Source organism: Culex pipiens, chromosome 2 (genome assembly GCF_016801865.2).
Source record: "Culex pipiens pallens isolate TS chromosome 2, TS_CPP_V2, whole genome shotgun sequence".
Taxonomy (NCBI): domain Eukaryota; kingdom Metazoa; phylum Arthropoda; class Insecta; order Diptera; family Culicidae; genus Culex; species Culex pipiens.
Genome location: NC_068938.1, coordinates 149,066,634 through 149,090,773, shown reverse-complemented (window position 1 = coordinate 149,090,773; position 24,140 = coordinate 149,066,634). Strand labels below are relative to the sequence as shown.

Sequence of the window (24,140 nt, the reverse complement as noted above, 5' to 3'; positions counted from 1 at the left end):
CAGCCTGAAAAATAATTGGGGAAAAAAGGAGTTTGTCTCAGTGTTATCTAATTTTCTCTCATTTTTCTACTAGCGATATCTCGAAATTAATTGGTTCGTTGGCCATTCATTACTTTTGTCAAATTTTCTGTTAATTAAAATTGAATTGAATAAAATCATAAGTATTACTTAAAATGGTTTAACTTAAAAATGGATACAATAAAAAAAAAGTCAACTTTATCTAGATTTCTAAAATGTTTCTCTTTTCAAATATTAGCATACTTCGTCAACATGAACTCATTGATACCTAAGGATTGTATTAAAAAGTATGTCAATTGGTAAACGTTGACCAATTCTGCTGAATTTGACGCGTTGTGAAGACATTCATTTATTTAAATCCTGATAAACACATATCTTTACATTATCTTACTGTTAAATATGCCCTCAGTTAAAATGTCGCTCTCTCCGTCTGTTTTGTTGGCTTTTTGGCTTCTGCCCAATTCAATTCCCAAAAAGTGCACACTTTTCAAAAAAGCACATAATTAGCGCCTGGACCAGCTCGCGTTCCTTTCCTTTCGGAGGCCCTCCTCATGCCATATGTGTGGTGTTCTTTCCTCTTGTTTTTGTTTGATGATTGATGAACTCGATAAACGGCCAACGTACCGTAACAACCTCCAGGAGGTCCCCCCTCCGAAACTTGTCGATTTTTTTGTTTTTGGGCTGGCGATGTTATTTTTGCAGGTTCTCTCGCATGCGGTTGATGACGATCATCGGGGGCCTGATGATGGGCGCTCAAAGGTAGGCACTCGAGTTGCGAAAACAGGTTGCCCGCGCGGAATCGTAAAAATCTGACCCTCCCGGGTCTACTCTCCCTCGTGGGTAATAACACTTGCCAACTGGTTTTTTGTTGAAATCTTTTTTGAGGAAGTGGAAGATTCCTTTCGCGGGGATGCTGCCGGGCCGGGCAACTGCCTCTGATCTGATCATTAGTAGTGTATTTAGTCATGTTTAGATGGGCTTTTACGATTTCGGGTTTTGTGTTTGCGGCGATACTGTTAGTTTTGAAGGTTAAATTGGGCGAAACTGCTGTTTTTGGTTGGGTTTAATTGAGTCCCAGTTTTGTGTATGTTCTTGGCCCGTTTTTTGGGACCACCGCTGTGATGTAACATAACTGTGGTTTAATGTTTCAGATTAGGCAATTAAGTTAAGAAGTTTACTAAGTTAGATCTGCGAATCGGATCATCAATTTTAGTAGGCTTTTATAATTAGAACTACGATTTGGATTCAGTGGAAAAATCAATACCAAATGTGCAACAATCAATAACGACGCCTTCCTTGTCAAAATGTAGATCGTACATTTACCGGTAGGAACGTTTGCAACGTTTTAATTCTGATGAAAACTTGTTCAACCTTTTAAATGGAGCAAGCATGAATGTTTCGTAAGCTGCTGTCCATGATTCCATGTGTCCACTTGGTCAACGTCCAATCTGTCCACGGTGCGATCCACTGCAATTGATGAAGGGTGTGTTGTTCCATCGGGCACAACCGTCGTCGTCACTCATTCCGCAGAACATCCAACATCCATTCCGGGGAAGGACAGATGGCCGGCACCCGAATGCCGCGCGCGCGAGAATTGTAAATTATTTATTCATGAGTTTGTTTTAGCTGTTTGGCATAATGAATCTGACGTTCTGATTCCGGCGGCGGCGGTCCGGATGGTTTTAAATCTCCCTTTGCTTCGGGAGAGGTGACCACGGAATGAAACGGGGTTGGTGTTTGCTCCTTGTGCCCGGGGTTTTGTAATCAATTAGCCACGCCAAATCGTGCGGAAAGTGGGGATCCGACAGTCCTCATGTATCGAGAGGATGATTTAAAGCTGTCGTGTTGTGTCATAATAATATGGGGGTTCGCATCAAACCACGCCGGCCGGCCAGCCGGCCTTATGCTAATCGGAATTTACATCCCAATTGACGGGTCTAATGCGGCCGATGTGACGCGTTATTGATTTATATCGAGTGAGAATATTAGGTGTGGATGTAGAACCAACCACCAACGGCAAACTCATCAGCATTAGAGAGTCTGCTGGACTGCTGGGTTGTGTTTCAGGAATTGATTAGGAGAGATTTGATCGGCCAATTGGCACGCAATCATAACCTCATTTACATCTGTAACGAACCATCAGTCAATGCGTGATTGAGTGCAAACTTGGGCGCCTTTGACAAACTGATCGACTTTAATTGGAATTGGACATGTGTTAATTTTAGAACATAATTCGCAATTCATGCATATCGTTTGCATTGATTTATTATTTGTTTATTGTTGTGTTGTAGTATAATAATGTTCCGATTATCACAATTTTTTTAAATATTTTTGCAAAAATATTCAATAATTCTACGCTTAAGTAATCAAGATTTTAATGGCATTTCGCTAAAATTATTCATTTAGAATTTTATCGGAAATTTCTCTATTAGATCATAGTCCAGGGCACGAACGAGCTTCTACAATAAGATTAACATTGATCGCATGTTGCAATCAGATCATCATATTAGACTGTTTTACTTTTTGACCTTCTTACTAAAGAGGATTACAGTGAAAGTGATTTTCCTTGTTAAAATGAGTTCGCCTGAATAATAATAAGTTTGTTGATCCTACGGGATTGCAATTGCCTTATAGATGAGTTTTTATGCAAAACGTAAAATTGCAATTTTTAAATTGGGTGTAATCCACAAACCATATTTACAGCAGCTCTGAACCCTGTCTTGAGGCCACAACTCACTGATTGATGGATCCCTGGACACACATGCCTCAAACCTCCACCAATCCAACTCACAAAACATCGAGGTACATCGCAATTGTCGAGGACGTTCCGGTGACGCCGTTTGGCAGATTGTCGTCCCCGCTTCCCCAAACCAGTTGACCGGTTGTCCACGTCCGGTTATTGTTTGCTGACCGTTAAACAAAACATGTGGCCATCGTTTACCGCCCCGGTGGTGGCATCCTCCGGATTGGTCCGACGCACCGTATGGAAATTGTGTGTGTGGCGTCCCGTTTGTGGACATATTTTGGCCAACGACAAACCTAAATAGAACTGTGAACACGGAACGCAGCGATTGGAGAAAAAAAAAGGTTTTTCCAAAACGCCTCGCTTACTGAGGACCGACCGTAAGCCGGACTCCAAGCGGACCAGGACCCGAGGTACGGAATCGTCTGGCGAGGGAATTTCAACGGATAAGCAAACAACAAACAAACACAAAATCCCGAGTTGATTGCAGTCAAGCGATGCGACGATGACCACCGGACGGCGCTCTGCCGTGCTGTCCTCGCGAAGAGTTACCAGGGCTGGGCAGGGTGGCTGCTCGATTTTTCAAAATGTTTTTTGAGGGTGCTATGTTCAAGCAAAACAATGTTAATGCATTAACACTACGAAAAAATCGTGTAATTTTCTGTCTTTTCGATGCACATAACTGGAGCGTCAAATAAGACATAAAATTACATCTGATTTTGAAATTACATGAACCAAATCGTCAACCTAGATGGTCGTGTAAAATTACAACAACCCAATTCATTGGAAATTATTCCTATTGGAATCTTATTGGAATTTCGTTTTATTTGATTTTTGGATTAATTGGGAAGAGAAAAATCACAACATTCATGTCTAAATATATGATTTTTATTTGCACATTATAGTTTTAAAAGAACATATTTTGTAGCACTAGTTTTTTGGCCGCGTCGGGACCGGATAATTAACCTAGCACTTTCACTTGCAATCCCTTGATTGACCAACCTGCCTTAATCGATGCGTGGGTCCTTTTACGCATTTGAGACTTTTTTTTAAACCGGGCCACGAAGCACTCTGTCTTGCCATCAGGATCGAGGACCGCGTCCCGGATGGCTTCGTCGGTTGGTGTACCAAAAGTGGTCTTCATCGCGAAATGCCGCCACTGGACCAACTGATTATCGCAAACCTCCACGACACTATCAACCGTGGTCGTCCGTTTCCAGCAGCTTGGCAAACTCCGTCTCCTGCGAGTTTTTTGTGTGGCCATCTTCAATCACGGACCGAATCCAGGAAGAAAATTGTTTCCGTCCGGAAGAGGTAATGTTTCTGGCTGAAAGGAAGCATTCAGATTTTAAATTGCTGCCCAGATTTTAACAAAAAATCTTTACACCTACCTTGATTATTGATTCACTAAGCTATTTCAGCTGAATAAGTTTCGAAAGCTGAGAAATTCTCAATAATTTCTACCGGGACAACTAATCCGCGACAATTTTTCGAGTGATTCATCATGGCTGACGTTTGCTGCACTGTGAAGTGAAAAGCATCAAATCATAGTATAATTGGGTTAATTTTGACGTAGGATTAAATCATCGCACATAATATTACACGAAAAAAGACGCTCTAATCATGTGCATCATATTTAATTTAATGTTCAGTTTAAAATGATGTAATGTTAAATTGTATAAGATTATTTTTTTTGGATTAGGTTGTAAAGGTGGATTTGGCCATTCTGCGTCAAACCAAACATAATATTACATTTGATTTAAAGTTACATGACTAGTTTCTACGTTAGGTTTTGGATTCTGTTGGATGTAATATTCATATTTTTTTAGTGTGTGGGCCAAAGACAAAGTGTAAGCAAACTCTTTCTTGGGGTTCCTTGGGTTTCGCTATTGAAAGACGCAACTTTTGGTACCGTCATCAGGAGGTGACATTGGTTCGGGGGGCGAGATTGGGTCATACAAATTTCTGCTAATTTGTATGACCTAATTTCACCCCCCAGACCCAATGTCATCCCTGATGAAGATACATTAAAAAGTATATGTAATCGCTAAAATATTATATTCATCGGAGGTTTAGTAAAAACAATGTTGTTTTTTTCTCATTTTTTAAAATTCCCCGTAATGCGCGTGATATTTTCAGAAAAAAAGGCTTTTTGGTCCAGACACCGTTGAAAACGCCATTTCAAGTTTTCATGCGAGTTTTTTAAATGATAGGCTTGATTTTGATACTTGAAACCTTTTTTCTTGAAAGGCTAATTTATCACCTTTCATTTGCGTCCAAGTAAAATTGATTAAAATGGAGCGGAGTGATGATTTTTGAAAACGTTACTTAATCCACCCTTCGGTGGTTGGTGCCTTCCTCACATTTAAAGGGTGCTATCCAAAATAGACACAAAAAGGCAGTGTTTTTCAGTGTTATATCAATTTGCCTCATTATTCATGCCACTAGATTGGGTAGCCAGATCTTCATATTGCAGGGCGATCCGGACAACGTTTTCATCAAAATATCTTAGATCCGGCCTCCAAAAAGTGCATAAATTACACTTAAGTGCTTTTAACTTTTGATAGGACTGTCAGATCTTCAATGTCTTGGACGCGTTGAATAGGTCTTTTGATTACCTATCCAATGATAGGTCGCATGAGAGATCCGAACAACGTTTTCATCAAAATATATGAGATCCGGCCTAGGAAAAGTACATAAGTAACACTAAACGTATTTTCCATCGAAAAAAAAACACTAAAATAGTTTTAAAAATTCTCCCATTTTCCGTTACTCGACTGTAAAAAACAGAGTAAATCAATGTTCTACAAAGTTGTAGAACAGACAATTGCAAAAAATTTAATACATAGACATAAGGGGTTTGCTGATAAACATCACGAGTTATCGCGATTTTACGAAAAAAAGTTTTGAAAAAGTTACTTTTTGCGTTTCTCTTTGTTTCGTCGTCCGTGTCTGTCACGGTTGACCATGAACGGCCATGATCAACGACGGCCAACATTTAGACAAAAAAACACAAAATTTTAAAATGATTTTTTTTGTTTAAATGAAAAAATGACTCTTCTGGGTCAATGTAGATTTGAAATTTTTTACAGTCGAGTAACGGAAATTGGGAGAATTTTAAAAACTTTTTTAGTGTTTTTTCGATGAAAAATACGTTTTTTTCGGAATTCTGAGTACGCCATCAAATCGGGCGTATAATTTTACATAAAAGTCCCTTTGACTCCAAATTTCTATCTCTTCACCGTTTCAGGCTGCAAATTATTGAAAAACACCTCTTTTTTCACATGTTCAAAAATGGATGGGGTCGTACTGCCCCTCCGTCACGAGATATCAACAAACGGACCTCGGATTCGTGATCAGGGACAAAAGTTACCGAATAGGACAAAGTTTCACGCAAATCGAAGAGGGGTCGGGGCAACTGTTGTGTGAGTTGGCTGAGAATTTCCCCTATAAATGGCTTTGACTTGAAAACGGTGTACTTTATCAAAATTTCACATAAGTACTGTTTGATTGCAAATTTGATTTTACATCGAAAAATGAAGTTGAAAAATTTTAGCGACCAATACCTTCAAAAGATACAGATTTTTGAATTTTCATACATCATTTTTCTATGGACAGCTGCCATTTTTGTATGGAACATTATATGGACCAGGGCTGTGGAGTCGGGTCATATTTCAAGCGACTCCGACTCTGACTCTGACTCCGGCTTTCTGAATTATGCCAACTCCGACTCCGACTCTGGCTCCGGCTTTCCACAAATGGAGCACTCGCAGTCGAGCAGTTTTTGACAGTTCGCTACATAAGAAATACATTGTAGAAAAAAGCAAAAACTGCTCTAATGGAAGTGCTCCATTGTTGACTCCGACTCCAACTCTGACTCTGGCCTACCAACTCTAGCGACTCCAACTCCAGCTTTCCAAAATTTGTTGACTCCGGCTCCGACTCCGACTCCGACATCTTATCTGTATTTTAAATATTAAAAAACGCATTTTCAGCACAACAATTTTTCTAAGTAAAATTGAATTTTGTTGTTTGAAAAATTGTAACATTTTATTTTTAACTATCTAAGAACAATTCTACGTTAACAGGTTTACGATGTTATTTAAATCGTTTTTGTTACTAAGAAATTACGAGAGGTGTACTGTTTTTTGACCCATATTCACCCCCACTGACGGAATTTAAATAGTTTTAATGCCATACCAGGGAGATTTTGGATGACGATTTTTTGATTTGGATTAAACTTTGTGAACTTTTTTATGATCAATGAAGACATTTTGAACTTCTCAGAAAAAATAGCTACACTCAAACAATTTACGATATTTCAAATTCGACTTAAACATCGACAAAAAAATTGCTCAAGATAACTATTTTCGAACATGCTCCGCTTCGGATACGTTTTAGATTGTTGGTCAATTAATTTGGCAGTGTTGCCATTTAAAAAAACATAATTTTCGAAAACTGTGGAAAATGTCGAAAAAGGTCGATTTTTTAGTAGCGATACCACAACAACAATCTGTCCGATTTTCGATTGCATACTATCGTTAAGTTGTTCGATCTTTCACATAACAATATTATAAAAAAAAAAACTATTTTCATTTGACAACTTTGATGATTCCAATAGTGAGATGCCACCCTGAAAATCCGACCATGTGCCAATATAAGACCGCTGCTGGTCGGTAACACTGACTGACTGGCCAGCGGCAGCGGCCGAATCGATGACCAAAAAGCGAAAACCCTGTCCACTGTTGATTTATTGTGAATAAAATATAGCGTGGAAAAATAAAATTGGATGAGAATAAAAATGTTAATAAAAGCTCGTGTTCCGGATAGTGCATGGTCCCCGGTGTGTGAATATGTGTGCCTTCGATACGGCATGTCAGTCGGAGTTTAGCCCAGATTCTGGCGGCATGCTCCGGCCAAACGGTGTTCTAATCTATTTTACATGGACATGGCGTGGTTCGGGCTAAAAACTAAATAAAATGCTGCTGCTCGATGAGCGTTGTTCCGGTGACAAATGGAATTGGAGGGTTGATAACATGGATGGGGAGAGAGCTGAAATTCGATGAACCGGTATAGTTCGGTGAACGCCATCAAAAGATGTCGAAGTTTTGGCAGTGTTTTGTCAATTGGATATTTTATGCAGGGATTTTGAATTTCACATAAAATGCAAAAATATGCAGGAATCAATTTAACAGTTTTTGTTTTATTATCTGCTTGAATAAAATAAAATGAAATACATTTTGAGACACATTTCTTAACTGCCTTCACTATACAAACTAAAATTTAATAAGGTTATGTCGATAAGTTATGCGAACTAATAAGACAAAGACGCTTAATGCAAGCTCGTTTGCAACAATCTTTCATAAATAATCATATTGAAATTGAATCACAAATGGAAATCCGTATGGGAAGACGACTTTTTATTTGTCGCTAAATGGACGTTATTTTTTATTGACTTTTAAACAAGCAGGCATCAGTCAATCAATCGATGCTTAATCGGTGCTACCCGCCGGCAGAGGAGACATAATCGCTGTATAGAATTACAACTATTGCAATCAGGAACTGGAGTCTTGTCGAGGGAGAGCGTTTTACAATCTGTGGGTTTAATATAAAAACAGCATTTTGTAACACAATGTAGATAGATTTTATGCACAGTGAAAAACTTTTATTGAAAAATAAAAGGATACGCAACATTTAATTAAAAAATATTTTCCTTGGTGTTCTTCCCCACTGGATTGAACCATCGACCAGGATTTGTTCCATCGTAACACCCCCGAGGGGAAAATTTTCTGCTGACAGCTCGGCAAATCGAAAAAGGGAAAAATGACCTCTCCGCTTGAAACAATTATCCCTTGTGCAGAGAGCGGATTGCATTTTACTATCATCATTATTTATAACAACCGCATTGACTACTGGGGGCTCCTCCTCAGTAATACGGACTGCATTTTCCGGAGCGTCCTCTCCCCCCTGCTCGGGGGCATATTCTACATCGCGATGACAGCGAGAGTGTTTCAATCAGCTTCCTGTCATGCACGTCGGTCGGGGTTCGATGGTCAACCCCGATTTGGGGTCTCGTTGTGGTTGCGGGTGCGCGTGCATCGTTCCTCGTTCAATTCGCAGTAATTCCATGTTTTTACTCATGTTATTCTTTGCAAAACAAAATTTTGTTTTAATAATTAATTTCACTCTCAAATAAATTATTTGATTTTCATAAATTAATTTCGGTTTTTACATTAATCTACAGTCATCCCTCATACACTCAACTCCCGGTGGTTGCTCACTTTTACGTTTTTCACTTTTTTAGTTTGTACCCCGTTGGTTGGTCAAAGTCAAACTAAAAAGTGACGAACTGTCACTTTTTACAATCAAACGTTTGGTATTCTGTGTGAACGCCGTGTAAAAGGGGTGTCAAACTAAAAAGTGACCCCGTTCGTTTGACAACAGTTGGTGTCAAACCATCGGGGTTTGAGTGTATTCGGAACAGTTTACAGATCGGCCAATGTCCAAAAAACATAGCAAATCGATAATTGAACTTAATGATTCGCTTTACCTTCATCTGAAAGCTTTTCTTGCTGTATCGAACAACTGCAAATTTTTACTTTTATATGAAGTTTTTGACGGAAAAATTTGACCCTTGAAATCCACAATCTCGGAACACTTTTTTCTTACGGATGTAAACAAACTTTGGTTCTCTCCATGAGTACATATTTTTTACAAAATAATGACTTCACGCACTGAAACCAACGAAATTCAAGCTAAGATTTGATTTATGAATAGTCCAATATGTTTTTTTTTGTGTGAAAACAGATGTTCTACAATGGAGCACCCGCAGTCGAGCAGTTTTTGACAGTTCGCTCCATAAGAAATATATTGTAGAAAAAAGCAAAAACTGCTCGAATGGAAGTGCTCCATTGTGGGAGGCACAATAACAATAACAATGAAAAAGTCTTGAAATGCAATTTTTTGTTTTAAAGTACTACTTTTACTAGTGAAATAGCAAAAGAATGTCCAAATAAAGGTCCGAAATACAGAAGGGTTGAAAGAAAAGATGGCATGCTGTTGACAAATTATCACAAAAGTGTTCCGAATTTGTTGGTGTTCCGAATATGTGAGATGACTGTAATCATAAGCAAAAAAAGTCTTTTTATTTCTACATTTTTTTAAATATCGATTACTTTCTAAGACTTTAAAAATCCTCTAAAAAAACGAGCAGTTCTTCAAAATATAAAAAGCAAATTTTGACAGAAGTTCTATTATTTCATGTTCGAAACTTTAAACAAATTAAGTTTAAGAAAAAAAAAAGAAATTTTTTATTCGTTTAAACTTATAGAACTGTTTGAAGAGTTATATTTATTATTCTTGTTTGAACAGATAATTGAAAAATAGTTTTATTTTTATTTTTGTTAGTTAGGTTTACACATTTTATGTTATGATTTTTTCCTTCAGCTCTGATCGAGTTCGATAGGGAGTTGAATTTAAAATAAGTAAATTTTTATTTTTTGGTACAGTAATTTTTTTTTCATTCAGTAAAAGGTATAAATAATAACAAAACAAAAACTTAAAATAATATTTGATATGGCCGTTATAATAGCTTAAAAATATACAGCAATTCCCCACGAAAATAGCATGATTCGAAAAAAAAGTTCTACGATCGGGTTCAAATTTTTTCTGGGGGTTTCTTGGCCGAAATAATTAGACCAGTATTTTTTGTTTGGCCATTAGGGTGACCTACGCCGTGTTAGGGTGGTCCGAAAAATGGAAATTTTCGTCATTTTTCGCAAAAACCACTTTTTTCAAAAAATCATCTCTCCGCGCCATTTCATCCTATTTTAGCTGCAAATGAAAGGTGATTAGTTTGGCTATTTGGGAAAAATAGTAAAAAGTTTCAAAAATCTAGCTTAACATTTGAAAAGGTCGTATAAAAACTTAAAATGCTGTTTTGAAGGTTTCGGGAACAAAGGGTCTATGTCTGAAAATATTTTTATCGGATTCCTCGGAAAATTTCACATCACATATTAAAAAATGGTGAAGTTATGTTTTCAATACTCTAAGATACGTTGGAACGGTAACTTCAACTCAATGGTTCTCGGGCATAACTCAACCAATCAAGATGATTCTTCTTTCCAGTTAGGATGTCTAGATGATTCTAGAACCTTGCAGAACTTAATTTGATCAAATCTGTAATTTTTGCGATCAAAAACATCGTTCCAACTTTTTTTCACGTGTAAAAAAATTCGCCAAAAATTCCGCGGAGGCAGTCGTTTTAAAAAGGTGGAACGATGTTTTCGGTCGCAAAAATTACAGATTTGTTCAAATCAAGTTCTGCAAAATTTTAGGACCATCTAGACTTTCTTACAAATCACTGGAAACAAGAATCGTCCCGATTGGTTGAGTAATGCCCGAGAATCAGCGAATTGAAGTTACCGTTCCACCTTTTTTGGGAGGCTTGGGCGTCCGTGTAAGTTGGACATGCGTTGGGCGTTCCAGTGATAATGTAATGTACAGAATAAAAGAATTATTCTTTTCAACAATTTCAAGGATCAAAAATTGATAGTGAAGTGATATTTTCATGATATAAATTGTTAAGAGTTATGGTTAGGTTGAAATGGGTTTAATAACTGTTAAGAAAGCAGAAGAAAGTGATTTTTAATAATCATCAATCACCATTTTCACTTAGAATTTCCAGTCCAGACAACACACCACGAGAAATTGAAATGTAAAATAAATTGTCTGGTCTATTATCGAGCCTCAACCCAGTAACCCTCGGAGCATCAGAGGAAGGAGGGATGTGTTCGGAGGGCACGTAGTCCTACAGAGAATGTTCTATGAAATCAATGTTATTGAACAGCGTATAGAAGAAGCAAAAACAAGCTCTAAATGAACACAAATAATGATCAGCTCTTTGCGACGCGAGTACACGAGGAATACATAATTGATTGCTGATGATTTTTTTTCCTTGTTTTTATTTCCATGTCCACCCGATAATCATCCGGCGTCGATGAACGGTTTCTGCTGTGCGACCCTCTCCATTCATGGACAATGTGGCCGCGCGCTCGCGACATCACGATCCAAAAACGCCTCGCGAACGATTCCAATCTGGTCGTGACAGCCACCGCAGATGGAATTAATCACCTGTCTGGCGAACTCGTCGAGCCTCAACGTTACCACCAAGCACTGTGCCTGCGAGCGATACTCCTGCAAAGATCTGCTGAGCTCATCCTCGTCGTCGTCGTCGTCATCGGCGTCTTCGTCACCTTTCAACTCCGTTAATCAGAGGTAACGTATAAACATAAACATAACCGGAGGTAGATATATGATTTCAAGTTTGCTTGAGAAGTACTGAACTGTATAGCTTGTAAAAGTAAATGTTTATGGTAGTGATTTGTACAAACATTGGGCTGGAATTCATTATGAACTATCCCAGCAATCAAAGGAAACTTCCTCATGTCGATCGATTGTAGCTCCGACTCCTCTTTGATTTGCGTGAAACTTTGTCCTAAGAGGTAACTTTTGTTCCTGATCACGAATCCGAGGTCCGTTCTTTGATATCTCGTGACGGAGGGGCGGTACGACCCCTTTCATTTTTGACATGCGAACGACGAGGTGTTTTTTCAATAATTTGCAGCCTGTAACTGTGATGAAATAGAAATGTGATGTCAAAAGGACATTTATGTAAAATTGAACGCCCGATTTGATGGCGTACTCAGAATTTCGAAAAAGCGTATTTTTCATCGAAAAAAAAACACTGAAAAAGTTTTAAAAACTCTGCCATTTTCCGTTACTCAACTGTAAAAAAAAATTGGAACATGTAATTTTAAGGGAAATTTAATGTACTTTTTGAATCTACATTGACCCAGAAGGATATTTTTTTCATTTGAAACATTTTTTTTTTAATTTTACAATTTCATTTTTATTTTCTAACTTTGCGAGGTTATTTTTTAGAGTGTAACAATGTTCTACAAAGCTGTAGAGCGGACAATTACATATTTTTTTTTATACAAACATAAGGGGTTTGCTTATAAACGTCACGATTTATTGCGATTTCACGAAAATTTTTTTTGAAGGTTTTGACAGACACGGACGACGAAACAAAGAGAAACGCAAAAAGTAACTTTTTCAAACTTTTTTTTTCGTAAAATCGCGATAACTAGTGATGTTTATAAGCAAACCCTTAATGTTTATGTATCATTTTTTTGTAATTGCCTGCTCTACAACTTTGTACAACATTGTTATACTCTAAAAAATTACCCTGCAAAGTTAGAAAAAAACACGAAATTTAAAAATGAAATTTTTTGTTCTAAATGAAAAAATGACCCTTCTGGGTTAGTGTAGATTCGAAAAGAACATTAAATTTCCCTTAAAAAGACATGTTCTAAAAAAATTTACAGTTGAGTAACAGAAAATGGCAGAGTTTTTAAAACTTTTTAGTGTTTTTTCGATGACAAAATACGTTTTTTTCGAAATTCTGAGTACGCTATCAAATCGGGCGTCTAATTTTACATAAAAATCCCTTTGACACCTAATTTCTATCCCATCACCGTTTTAGACTGCAAATTATTGAAAAACACCTCTTTTTTCGCTTGTTCAAAAATGGAAGGGGTTCTACCGCCCTTCCGTCACGAGATATCAAAAAACGGACCTCGGATTCGTGATCAGGGACAAAAGTTACCCCTTAGGACAAAGTTTCACGCAAATTGAAGAGGGGTCGGGGCAACTGCTGTGTGAGTTGGCGGAGAATTACCCAAATCGAATTTGCAATCGAAAAGTACTGAACAATTTTTTTTATTAAGTGCACCTTTTTCAAAATACAGCCTTGAACAGTTTTATTTTGTCCGAAAAATTCCTGATCTGATTTTCAATGTTAAAATATGAAAGATTAGTGAAATATTTCGATCTTTCTGAAAACAATGTTTTAAATATTTTTGAATCAAGAAATTTCAACACTCGAGAATGGCTTTCGGGATGGGCGTATGGTATTTAAGTATTTTTTGTTTTTAGTAATTTTAATATTGCTGTATCTCGAAGCCGTGTGTCAAAGTGTGGTCAAAGACAAAACTTGTAGAAAATGAGATGGGTTTAAAAAAACACTGAAAGAAAAAAACACGCCGCTTCTATGAGATTTTGTGAATTATCAGTTGAAAAGTCCACGATTTTTTTTCCTTCAAATTTTTTGTAAAAATGGATGTTACAAAAATACTCACGAAAAATTAAGGTTTGAGCAACATTCCTAGAAAAATACAAACATCATTTACAAAATCTGTTTTTTGAAAAAATGGTCTATGCATCAAAATTTTCAAAGGCCATTGGAAACAATTTGACCAATATCCCAATCCTTGTGAAGATACAGCGGCTTTAAAAATAAAAATGTTCGAAAATCTGTGATTTTGGTTATTTTTCGGTGATTTTTATCAATTTCTATTTGTGAGATTTGAGTTTTCAGTCTCGTTAATATTTTTACCGGAAAAATCATCCAATTTCACATAAGTTTGCCTTGACAGCATTTCAACTCGAGCTATGAATTTTGCCTTCCTTACTGAGGTAAGGCTATAATCCTGCTCTAAAAATGAACTTTGTATAAAAACGTCTTAGACCCACCTTCATGTATACATATCGACTCAGAATCGAAAACTGAACAAATTTATGTGTGTATGTGTGTGTATGTATGTATGTGACCAAAAACTAGCTCATGTTTCTCGGCCAGGGATGCCAGGTTGCCAGATAAATCTGGCATTGCCAGTTTTTTTGAGTGACAATTTGTAAAATTTAATTTTTTATTTCTTCCTGGCTTTGTTAAATTGATGTATGATGTTTATTTTGTGAAGCTACAATGTATAAAAAGTGAAAATACACAATTTTTGAACACAATGTTGCTCTCTACTTTGAGAAAAGTGGCTTGCCAGGTTTTTTCCAGTTTTTTTGCCAGATTTTTTTCTGTTCAGACCTGGTAACCCTGTTCTCGGCACTGGCTGAACCGATTTGACCCGAACCTGTTGCATTCGACTTGATTTAGGGTCCCATAGATCGAGTTTTATACAGATTGAAGTTTCGATAAGTAGTTCAAAAGTTATGTATAAAAATGTGTTTTCACATATATCCGGTTCTCACTTAAATGTATGTAAACTATGTCCGGATCCACCATCCGACCCATCGTTGGTTAGGTTATCAAAAGACCTTTCCAGCGAGTTCAAAACATTGAAGATCTGGCTACCCTGTCTCGAGGTATGGCCACTTAAGTGATATTTATATACATTTTTATTCCGGATCTAAACAATAGATGATTTTTTTTTACAATTCCATCATATCAGCCATTGTTGGTAATAAGTGAGGAAGGCTCCAATCACATAGGTGGATTAAGTTAGTTTTTATCTTAAAAGTATATTGCTCATAATTGAAAACAGGATATTTTTTCAGTGTGGTCAGTTGGATGGTAGGAACCTAAATAGTAAATCAGCTTACATTAACATAAAATTATCAAATATACTAAAATCAGCAATATTGTAAAACAGTAAGAACAAAAACTTGTAGCGTAATCTAACCGAGTCAAAATAATTAACACTCATCTTCTTCCTAATCCCAGCTGCTGATAATTCCAACATCAACATTCCATCTCTTCGCTACGATTTGCATCCACAGACAGATCACAGAAACTAATATCATGATTCATTACGTCGCTAATAGACCCCAGCTAGCCAGGAAAAGCCAGGGAGCAATTCTCTACGAAATCGGTCTTTTTTCTTCAATTTTAATTTTTGTATTTTTTAATCCGGCTGAAACTTTTTTGGTGCCTTCGGTATGCCCAAAGAAGCCATTTTGCATCATTAGTTTGTCCATATAATTTTCCATACAAATTCGGCAGCTGTCCATACAAAAATGATGTATGAAAATTCAAAAATCTGTATCTTTTGAAGGAATTTTTTGATCGATTTGGTGTCTTCGGCAAAGTTGTAGGTATGGATACGGACTACACTGGAAAAAATAATACACGGTAAAAAAAAATTTGGTGATTTTTTTATTTAACTTTTTATCACTAAAACTTGATTTACAAAAAACACTATTTTTAATTTTTTTTATTTTTTGATATGTTTTAGAAGACATAAAATGCCAACTTTTCAGAAATTTCCAGGTTGTGCAAAAAATCACTGACCGAGTTATGAATTTTTTAATCAATACTGATTTTTTCAAAAAATCGAAATTTTGGTCGTAAAAATTTTTCAACTTCATTTTTCGATGTAAAATCAAATTTGCAATCAAAAAGTACTTTACTAAAATTTTGATAAAGTGCACCGTTTTCAAGTTATAGCCATATTTAAGTGACTTTTTTGAAAATAGTCGCAGTTTTTCATTTTTTTAAATTAGTGCACATGTTTGCCCAGTTTTGAAAAAAATATTTTTGAAAAGCTGAGAAAATTCTCTATATTTAGCTTATTCGGACTATGTTGATACGACCTTTAGTTGCTGAGATATTGCAATGCAAAGGTTTAAAAACAGGAAAATTGATGTTTTCTAAGTTTCACCCAAACAACCCACCATTTTCTATCGTCAATATCTCAGCAACTAATGGTCCGATTTTCAATGTTAATATATGAAACATTTGTGAAATTTTCCGATCTCTTCGAAAAAAATATTTTTGAAATTTTCAAATCAAGACAAACATTTTAAAAGGGCGTAATATTGAATGTTTGGCCTTTGTGAAATGTTAGTCTTGATTTGAAAATTCCAAAAATATTTTTTTCGAAGAGATCGGAAAATTTCACAAATGTTTCATATATTAACATTGAAAATCGGACCATTAGTTGCTGAGATATTGACGATAGAAAATGGTGGGTTGTTTGGGTGAAACTTAGAAAACATCAATTTTCCTGTTTTTAAACCTTTGCATTGCAATATCTCAGCAACTAAAGGTCGTATCAACATAGTCCGAATAAGCAAAATATAGAGAATTTTCTCAGCTTTTCAAAAATATTTTTTTCAAAACTGGGCAAACATGTGCACTAATTTAAAAAAATGAAAAACTGCGACTATTTTCAAAAAAGTCACTTAAATATGGCTATAACTTGAAAACGGTGCACTTTATCAAAATTTTAGTAAAGTACTTTTTGATTGCAAATTTGATTTTACATCGAAAAATGAAGTTGAAAAATTTTTACGACCAAAATTTCGATTTTTTGAAAAAATCAGTATTGATTAAAAAATTCATAACTCGGTCAGTGATTTTTTGCACAACCTGGAAATTTCTGAAAAGTTGGCATTTTATGCCTTCTAAAACATATCAAAAAATAAAAAAAATTAAAAATAGTGTTTTTTTGTAAATCAAGTTTTAGTGATAAAAAGTTAAATAAAAAAATCACCAAATTTTTTTTACCGTGTATTATTTTTTTCCAGTGTAGTCCGTATCCATACCTACAACTTTGCCGAAGACACCAAATCGATCAAAAAATTCCTTCAAAAGATACAGATTTTTGAATTTTCATACATCATTTTTGTATGGACAGCTGCCGAATTTGTATGGAAAATTATATGGACAAACTAATGATGCAAAATGGCTTCTTTGGGCATACCGAAGGCACCAAAAAAGTTTCAGTCGGATTAAAAAATACAAAAAAAATCGAATGACCGAAATCCTAGAGAACTGCTCAGGGTTTAGAACCCGTTAAGCATCGCTCTCCACACCCGGAAGGGCCATTGCACAGGCGGCAGCGGCGGCAACTGCGGCGGGAATCCAATAAACCGTGTCGCATCCGTGCCATTACATAAATTACATCACACCGGCTTTGAATCGGATGTAGGTGCGTGTGCACATCAATGCACCTGCTTTTGTGTTTTATGCTCAATGGCGGGGGATTGAAACCCGCCAACGGAAGTTTGCGTTCGCGGCTTTTGTGGATGGGAAAATTCATCACATAAATCGAATTGCATGCAATTTCTGCACAACAAAACACCGACGACGACGACGACGAGAAGCTCTGCGGTGGAAAAGCTCTTTCCCTCATTTTCCATATAGAGTGCGTGTGTGCGAGTGTGTGTTTCATCGCTTTCCCTCTCTATTGGTTTGCACAAAGAGCCCCGAGGTGGATCATCGTGTGCGTGTGTGTAGTACACTACGTTCATCCACTATGTTATACTCGGGAAGTGCATTTCGGCCTAATGAAAAGAGCGGCTTTCCAGAGAGAGTCGAGCGATGTGCCACGGCTCAATGGAACTGATTTATTATTTATGAATTAATTAAATTGATATTTTTCTAGTGTCCATGCCGAGCCGAGCAGAGAATGAATCGAAAGCAATTTTCAGCCCCGGTATACAGAATGGAGTCCCGGCTTTGGGATAGATTGAAGTGGTGAGGTGTGAACTAAGGTTTTTGATGCAACATTTGACCTTTTTCTATTGCCATTTGGTAATTATGCAATAAATCAATCCTTGACTTCCAAATTATCTAGAAAATATTTTGTTTTTAAAAGACTTTTTAAAATGGCGCTGCCCTAACTGTGACGACCGGAAGTGGGCCTCGTGAACCGGAAAACTGTGCCTCCCCCCCTTCACACTCAGAGTAGCAAAGCAATGAGCTTTTATTCGAATAGTTTGATTCGCATGCGTGTGTGCGTGCGTACGTGTTTGCTCGGGATCAATCTAGTTTCGAAACACGGAAGCTCTTTCAGCAATTACCTCAGAGCTTTCGTCGGCCCAATTGTAGCACTTCAAATAGGCAAGCACTCTGGCACTGTTGACTGGTGTTTGTGGATTTTCCGGAAGGAAGCAAATGCGAACGACTCAATCACACACACTTTCCAAAGTTCAGTAAAGTTCATCAACTGATTGAAAAATACTGTCGAGCTGGCTCGACTGTGGAGAGTGAATAGTTAAAAATGCTGATTTAAAATTCATGAGGCTTTAGAGCTTGAAAAATTCATCCCATTTTGATGGAAACTAAATTTATGATTACTTTTGACAGTCATGCATCATTTAGCTCGGCTCAGCTATGCACTTATCACACCTGTCTCCTGGCGTGATCATCAGACAAAGAGAGTATGTTCAACTGCTCCGCAGAACATGACCAAGTTTATTAGCCGGTACGTTCAACGTTGTACGCGGAAATTGTTCGTACATGTCCTATCCTGTTCTAGAAGACTGGTGACGACGTTGATATGGTGATGATTCTGACGCCGTGACTGGGATTTGATTTGGTTTCGAAGCGTCTATCTACAGTAGATGGCAAAGTTTCTTTCATAAAAGCAGAAAGTATAATTTCTTTCAAAGGAAAAAAAAATGAAACATGTGGGTAATTCTCCGCGAATTCCTGAAATGGATTTTATTTTTTTTTATTTGGCTCAAACTTTGTGGGGGCCTGCCCTATGACCAAATAAGCCATTTTGTGTCATTGGTTAGCCCATACAAGCCTCCATACCATTTTGGCAGCTGATTTTCTGATCAATGGTGTCTACAGCAAAGTTGAAGGTATTGATGAGGACTGTTCAGAAAAAGGTACAAGAAAAAAAAATTGCCGATTTTTGAATCAATTTTTTTTTTCACAAATACTCAATTTATCAAAATAGGTATTTTTTTGTTTTTTTAGGATATTTTTTAAGGGGTTACATACATGTAAAAAATCACAAAATGTCATGTTACAAAAAATGTATTAAGCCCACTAAAAAGATGATTTTAAATCACTCCTGAAAGTTTCATGAAGATATTGTGCATGGTGTCGATTTCTGGAAAAGTCAGGGAAAACCTGGAATTGTCAGGGAATTTTATTTGACCTGGAAAAGTCAGGGAAAGTCAGGGAATTTTATGCTGGGTCAGGGAATTTCGATGATCTTAAAAATATTACTACAAAATTTCATTTCTATTTAAAAAATCGCCTTTGATGATGTATTTGAAAAAAAAAAAATGCTTAAGAAAAGGGTCACGATGAAAAGCGCGTAACTTGTTTGCAATGTTTAGGTTTAAAAATTAAATAATTTGGATTTGATTTGGATTTCCGTTCAACTGAAAAATACAAATTACTAGCGCACACAGGGTAGGACAATATGAGGCAGTTGCTTTACCATCCTCAGAGATTTGTTCTAAAATTGGTTGTTTGCTTAGCATGCTTAGGGACCATAGAGAAAATCATACATTTTGTCAGAAAAATTGAATGATTTAAAAAAATCCAAAGTTAAAAAATTCGAACATTTGAAAATAAAAAAAAATCTAAAATTCTAAAGCATAAAGATTCTAAATTTTTAAAATTTTGAAGTTCTGATATTTTGGAATTGTTGATTTCTTAATTTTTTAAATTCTTATTCTAAAATTCTAACAAAAATTGTAAGGCTAGAAAATTTTCCAAAATTTCACTTTAGTATTCGTTATCTAAATTCTTATTTTTCTCAAAATTAAACTGGACTATGATTTAAAAATGATCCAAAGTAGTCTAAATTTGTGTAATCTAAAATGTAAGCAAAATAGTGATGGTGAAATGGAATTAAAAATTAAAGAATTAAATTCAAGAATTAAAGAAATAAAACAAAAATTTATGGAAAAAACAGGGTATTTACGGACTACACTCAACTTATTTTTAAACATACTGACTCTGAATATTTAATTTCTTTAAAGTTTTGAGTAATGTTTTTTATCCTTATTTATTGTTCTTTTATACTGGATACATTCAATTTTAATCTTGTGAATCTTAATCATATTTCAAACTTTTCCTGAAGATACAGACATTTGGATGTAACAAAAATTATTATTGGGCATGTTCCAGTGGGTGTACTGTGCTTCTTTCCCAAATATGAGCTTGATTGGATGTAACAGAAGCTTCTCCGCCTTTGAATTTTAGATGGGATTCAACCAGAAGAAATATTTTTTTTAAATTTGAACATTCTTGAAGAAAAATAAAAAAATCAAAACATTCAAAAATTACAGCTCCAACTTTCAAAATTGGATTATTCAGAAATTAGGAAAAAATAGTATTAAAAACCCAAAATAAATAAATTCATATTAAAAAAGAAATTAAAAGATCAAAATCAAAAATTAAAAAAATCTGGAAACAAAAATCAAAGATATTAATATAAAATAAAAATAAAATAAGAACAATCAAGAGAACAAAAAAATATTATTTTAAAATTCTTAAATTCTTAAATTCTTAAATTCTTAAATTCTTAAATTTTAGAGTACTTTTTCAAAAGGTCCTATGCGCCAAAAGTAAACAAACTGAGTTATACAATGCATGACGTTCTGCATATCCGAAACTACACTATCCTCAAACCCGATTTCTTCTAAGTATTTAATTTTTAAAATTATTAGCGAAATGCAAAATAACCTATGAGCATTCTCTTAAATTTTCATACAAAATAATTTACGTCGTTTTACCTCTCAGTGTCCTATGTGCATTCAGTAAAATGATGCACGTACGACAATAACAAATCGACCTATGTACAATTTTAAATATATTTCAATCATTATGCACATACGCTAATATAATAACGACGTATGTACGCATTTTATTGAATAATTAGAAAGTAATGATAGATTTTTTTATATCCATATATCTTTTTAAAAATAATGTTTGCCTAGGTTCCGGTTAACGTGTAGACGTCAGCTGTAAGAGAGTATGAAATGTTTCAATGCCTGACACAGCAAAAGAGAAGAGCAAAATTTAACCAATGCTCTCTCTCCCCGAATCTGGCGGATACGACTCCCAGCATGACATACCAAAACAACTCATAAAACAGCATAAAATATGTTTTTTGTTTTGGTTGATAGGATCCCGGACAGATCATTGTTGTGGACTGTCTGAGTTTTTAAAGAAAAGTGTCGGAGGGCGAAGGATTGCGGCAACAAAAAAATACGGTAAGTAGGGTGGAAAATTACCGTGATTCCCAAAGATGATTCCAGGACCATGGGATCGGCTCCGAAAGGCGTCCCTGTGCAAGAGGGCGAATATTTGTTTGGCCTTTCGGGTTGGGTTTGCCGGTACCGTGGCCATTATTTGGCTTTCCGGATGGGTTTTCTTGGTTCCGTGGCTATCTGGAAGGTGTCCCTGTCCAAAAGGGAGGATGCTTTTTGGCCGCCCGGATAGATTTTGTCTGTTCCGTGGCCATCCGGATGGCCAAAAAGCATCATCCCTCTTGCACAGAGAAGCCATCCGGATGGCCACGGAACCGACCAAAAAACATCCGGAAGGCCAGAAAACATCCCACCTTTTGGCCAGGGACGACTTCGGATGGCCACGGTACCGGTTAACACATTTCAGGAGGGAAATGTTATGCTGTTAAATTTAATAAACCTTAACCTTAAACTACTTTTTCATCACCCGCAGCACTGCTTTACGGTACCTGGTCCCCCGACAACGACCAACCAAGCGGCGGCGGACGTGGTACGGAGGACGCTTCTAGAAACCTTAAAAAAGAGCGCGCCATCCGCTTCGTGGTCATGGTCTGTCAGAGAACCTCAAGACGAACGTCGAGTACATTAAGATTGCCGGAACCCGGGCGGATCGGCTATCAACAACTTCGCCAACGGCAAACTCATAATTACGCACGCAGATGCAGGTCGTCTGGGCCGCTTGGGACAACGTGTCCGAGAATCCAAAAATGCACGAGCTGCTGAGACTAGTGTTTCTGAGGCCACCGGAGTGGGCGGAAACATAGAAGTTGCGGCGGTTAAGGGGTTACATACATGTAGAAAATCACAAAATGTCATATTACAGATTTTTTTTTGAATCCACTAAAAGATGATTAGGAATATTTTTTTCTGTGTATATTTCGGCAGTGATACAACCAAATGTCTTCAAATATGTTTTGATAATAGATGAAAATGTGTATTTTAATGCCCTGATAACAGTTTTTTAATAAAATTAAGTGTGTGCTCACACCAACCTCTGACTTTTTTTTTTATCGATTTACATGTATGTAACAAAGGCTCTGCAGAAGCGCTCCGATCACGACGTGTTGTTCCTGACTACGCAGGGTATCGTCCAGCTGGAGCAGCGTCACCGTAACGGAATACGCGGTCGCATGGCGGCCGTGCACGATCTGTCAGTACTACGCCGTGGTTTTTCAGTTCCAGCATGGACACTACGACAAGTGCGTCGCGGCTTCGTCGTCGTGATGATCATTTCTCACAGCCAGCCATAAACGAACTGGTTTTACGGAGGAATTGGCTGCTAATCTGAGCGAACTTACCTCGCTGAAGAATCGCTTGTGACTCTTCGCGCTCGACAGGTCCTAATAGCTGCTCATCAGCCAGCTTAAGAACTACGTCACAACCAGATAAAGTCCATCTGTCTGTCTAAGAGCACGAAAACCTGCAGTGGTTGATCTTTTCGGATGTTTCCATCTTGGATATTCCGCACGACTACCTTTCGACCTTTCTACGACTACTCGTTTCTACCTTTCTTATCGTGCAGTCTGCAATGCAATGCTGGATTACGTCCATTGGGCGTACTCGTCCTATGATTTGACCTGCCTGCAGCATCTGGAGCTGTCCGGCAAAGTCCCGCTGATGAACTGCCAACAGCACGTTACGAGTGTTTTTCTTCTGTGCCTCTGTTTTTTTGTGACCCGATGTTTTCCGTTTTTCCAGACTCCTCCCAAACGGTATCAAGTCGGCAACCTAACCGACTCGTTCATGGCCCTGGCAGTTTAGCGGCGTTCGATTCATACGAGCACTTTACCCAGTACTCGGATGAGATCCTGGACTTGCTCGGGGACATGACTTCGAGCCGCGCGATTCGGACCGCCGCATAAGCATCTCGATCAACGCAATTGATTCCAGTTTTGTGCGACTTGCGCTCTTCAAGTCCCAAGCTGACCTCACCCCTCGGCCAAGCAACAGCCGTTGAACCCGTTCGGAGATCCAACCCCTGAGATCGGAATAATTCTTTGGCGAAGAGCAAGGTTCTCAGGGCCGCTCCTGAATCAATATCTTGCATCCTTCGTTAGGCCGTAGGCGTCATCCATAAAGTACGTCACGCTCTAGGGGGGGGGGGGGTGGAGAGTTGTCGAAAGTGTGACAAGGGAGAGGGGGGGGGGGGTACGTGAGACTGTGACGTGATAATCGGACATGGTAATAATCCGTGACGTGGTAATCACTTTGGCATGACAGTTGTGCGCATGCAGTGCTGCTGGGGGGCTATCGGAACACTTGTTTATAAGTGTTAAATAATATGTTTACACTACTTGGGCCAAAAACTTTCAAAAACGAAAGATTAAAAAATGTATTATGTGCGCTCACAGCTCGATAGGCGGATAAGACAATTTACCATGTCAAATTATCCTATGCGCCAAAGTAAACAATATTGATTGTTTACATTGGCGCATTGGTTAATTTGGCATCGTAAATTATCCTACCCGCCACCCATCTGACAGAATGCTCATTGGTAAATAACGGCTTCTTTCTCCTCTCA

General features: G+C 37.3%; 1 protein-coding gene and 1 long non-coding RNA gene across 4 annotated transcripts in view; both read left to right on the top strand.

Moving 5' to 3' along the window:
* Nucleotides 1-24,140, top strand: part of LOC120423262 (uncharacterized) — an 88,843-nt gene that overhangs the window by 15,260 nt on the left and 49,443 nt on the right. For all 3 annotated transcript variants that reach the window (XM_052707804.1, XM_052707803.1, XM_052707802.1), the window contains exon 3: nucleotides 11,871-12,037. In XM_052707804.1, coding sequence (XP_052563764.1) covers nucleotides 11,871-12,037 — 167 coding nt within the window. The remainder of the gene's footprint in view (nucleotides 1-11,870; nucleotides 12,038-24,140) is intronic.
* LOC120423254 (uncharacterized) lies at nucleotides 21,415-23,300 on the top strand. The gene is made up of 2 exons (XR_005606212.2): nucleotides 21,415-21,583; nucleotides 22,053-23,300. It is a non-coding gene; the product is annotated as an uncharacterized LOC120423254 (long non-coding RNA).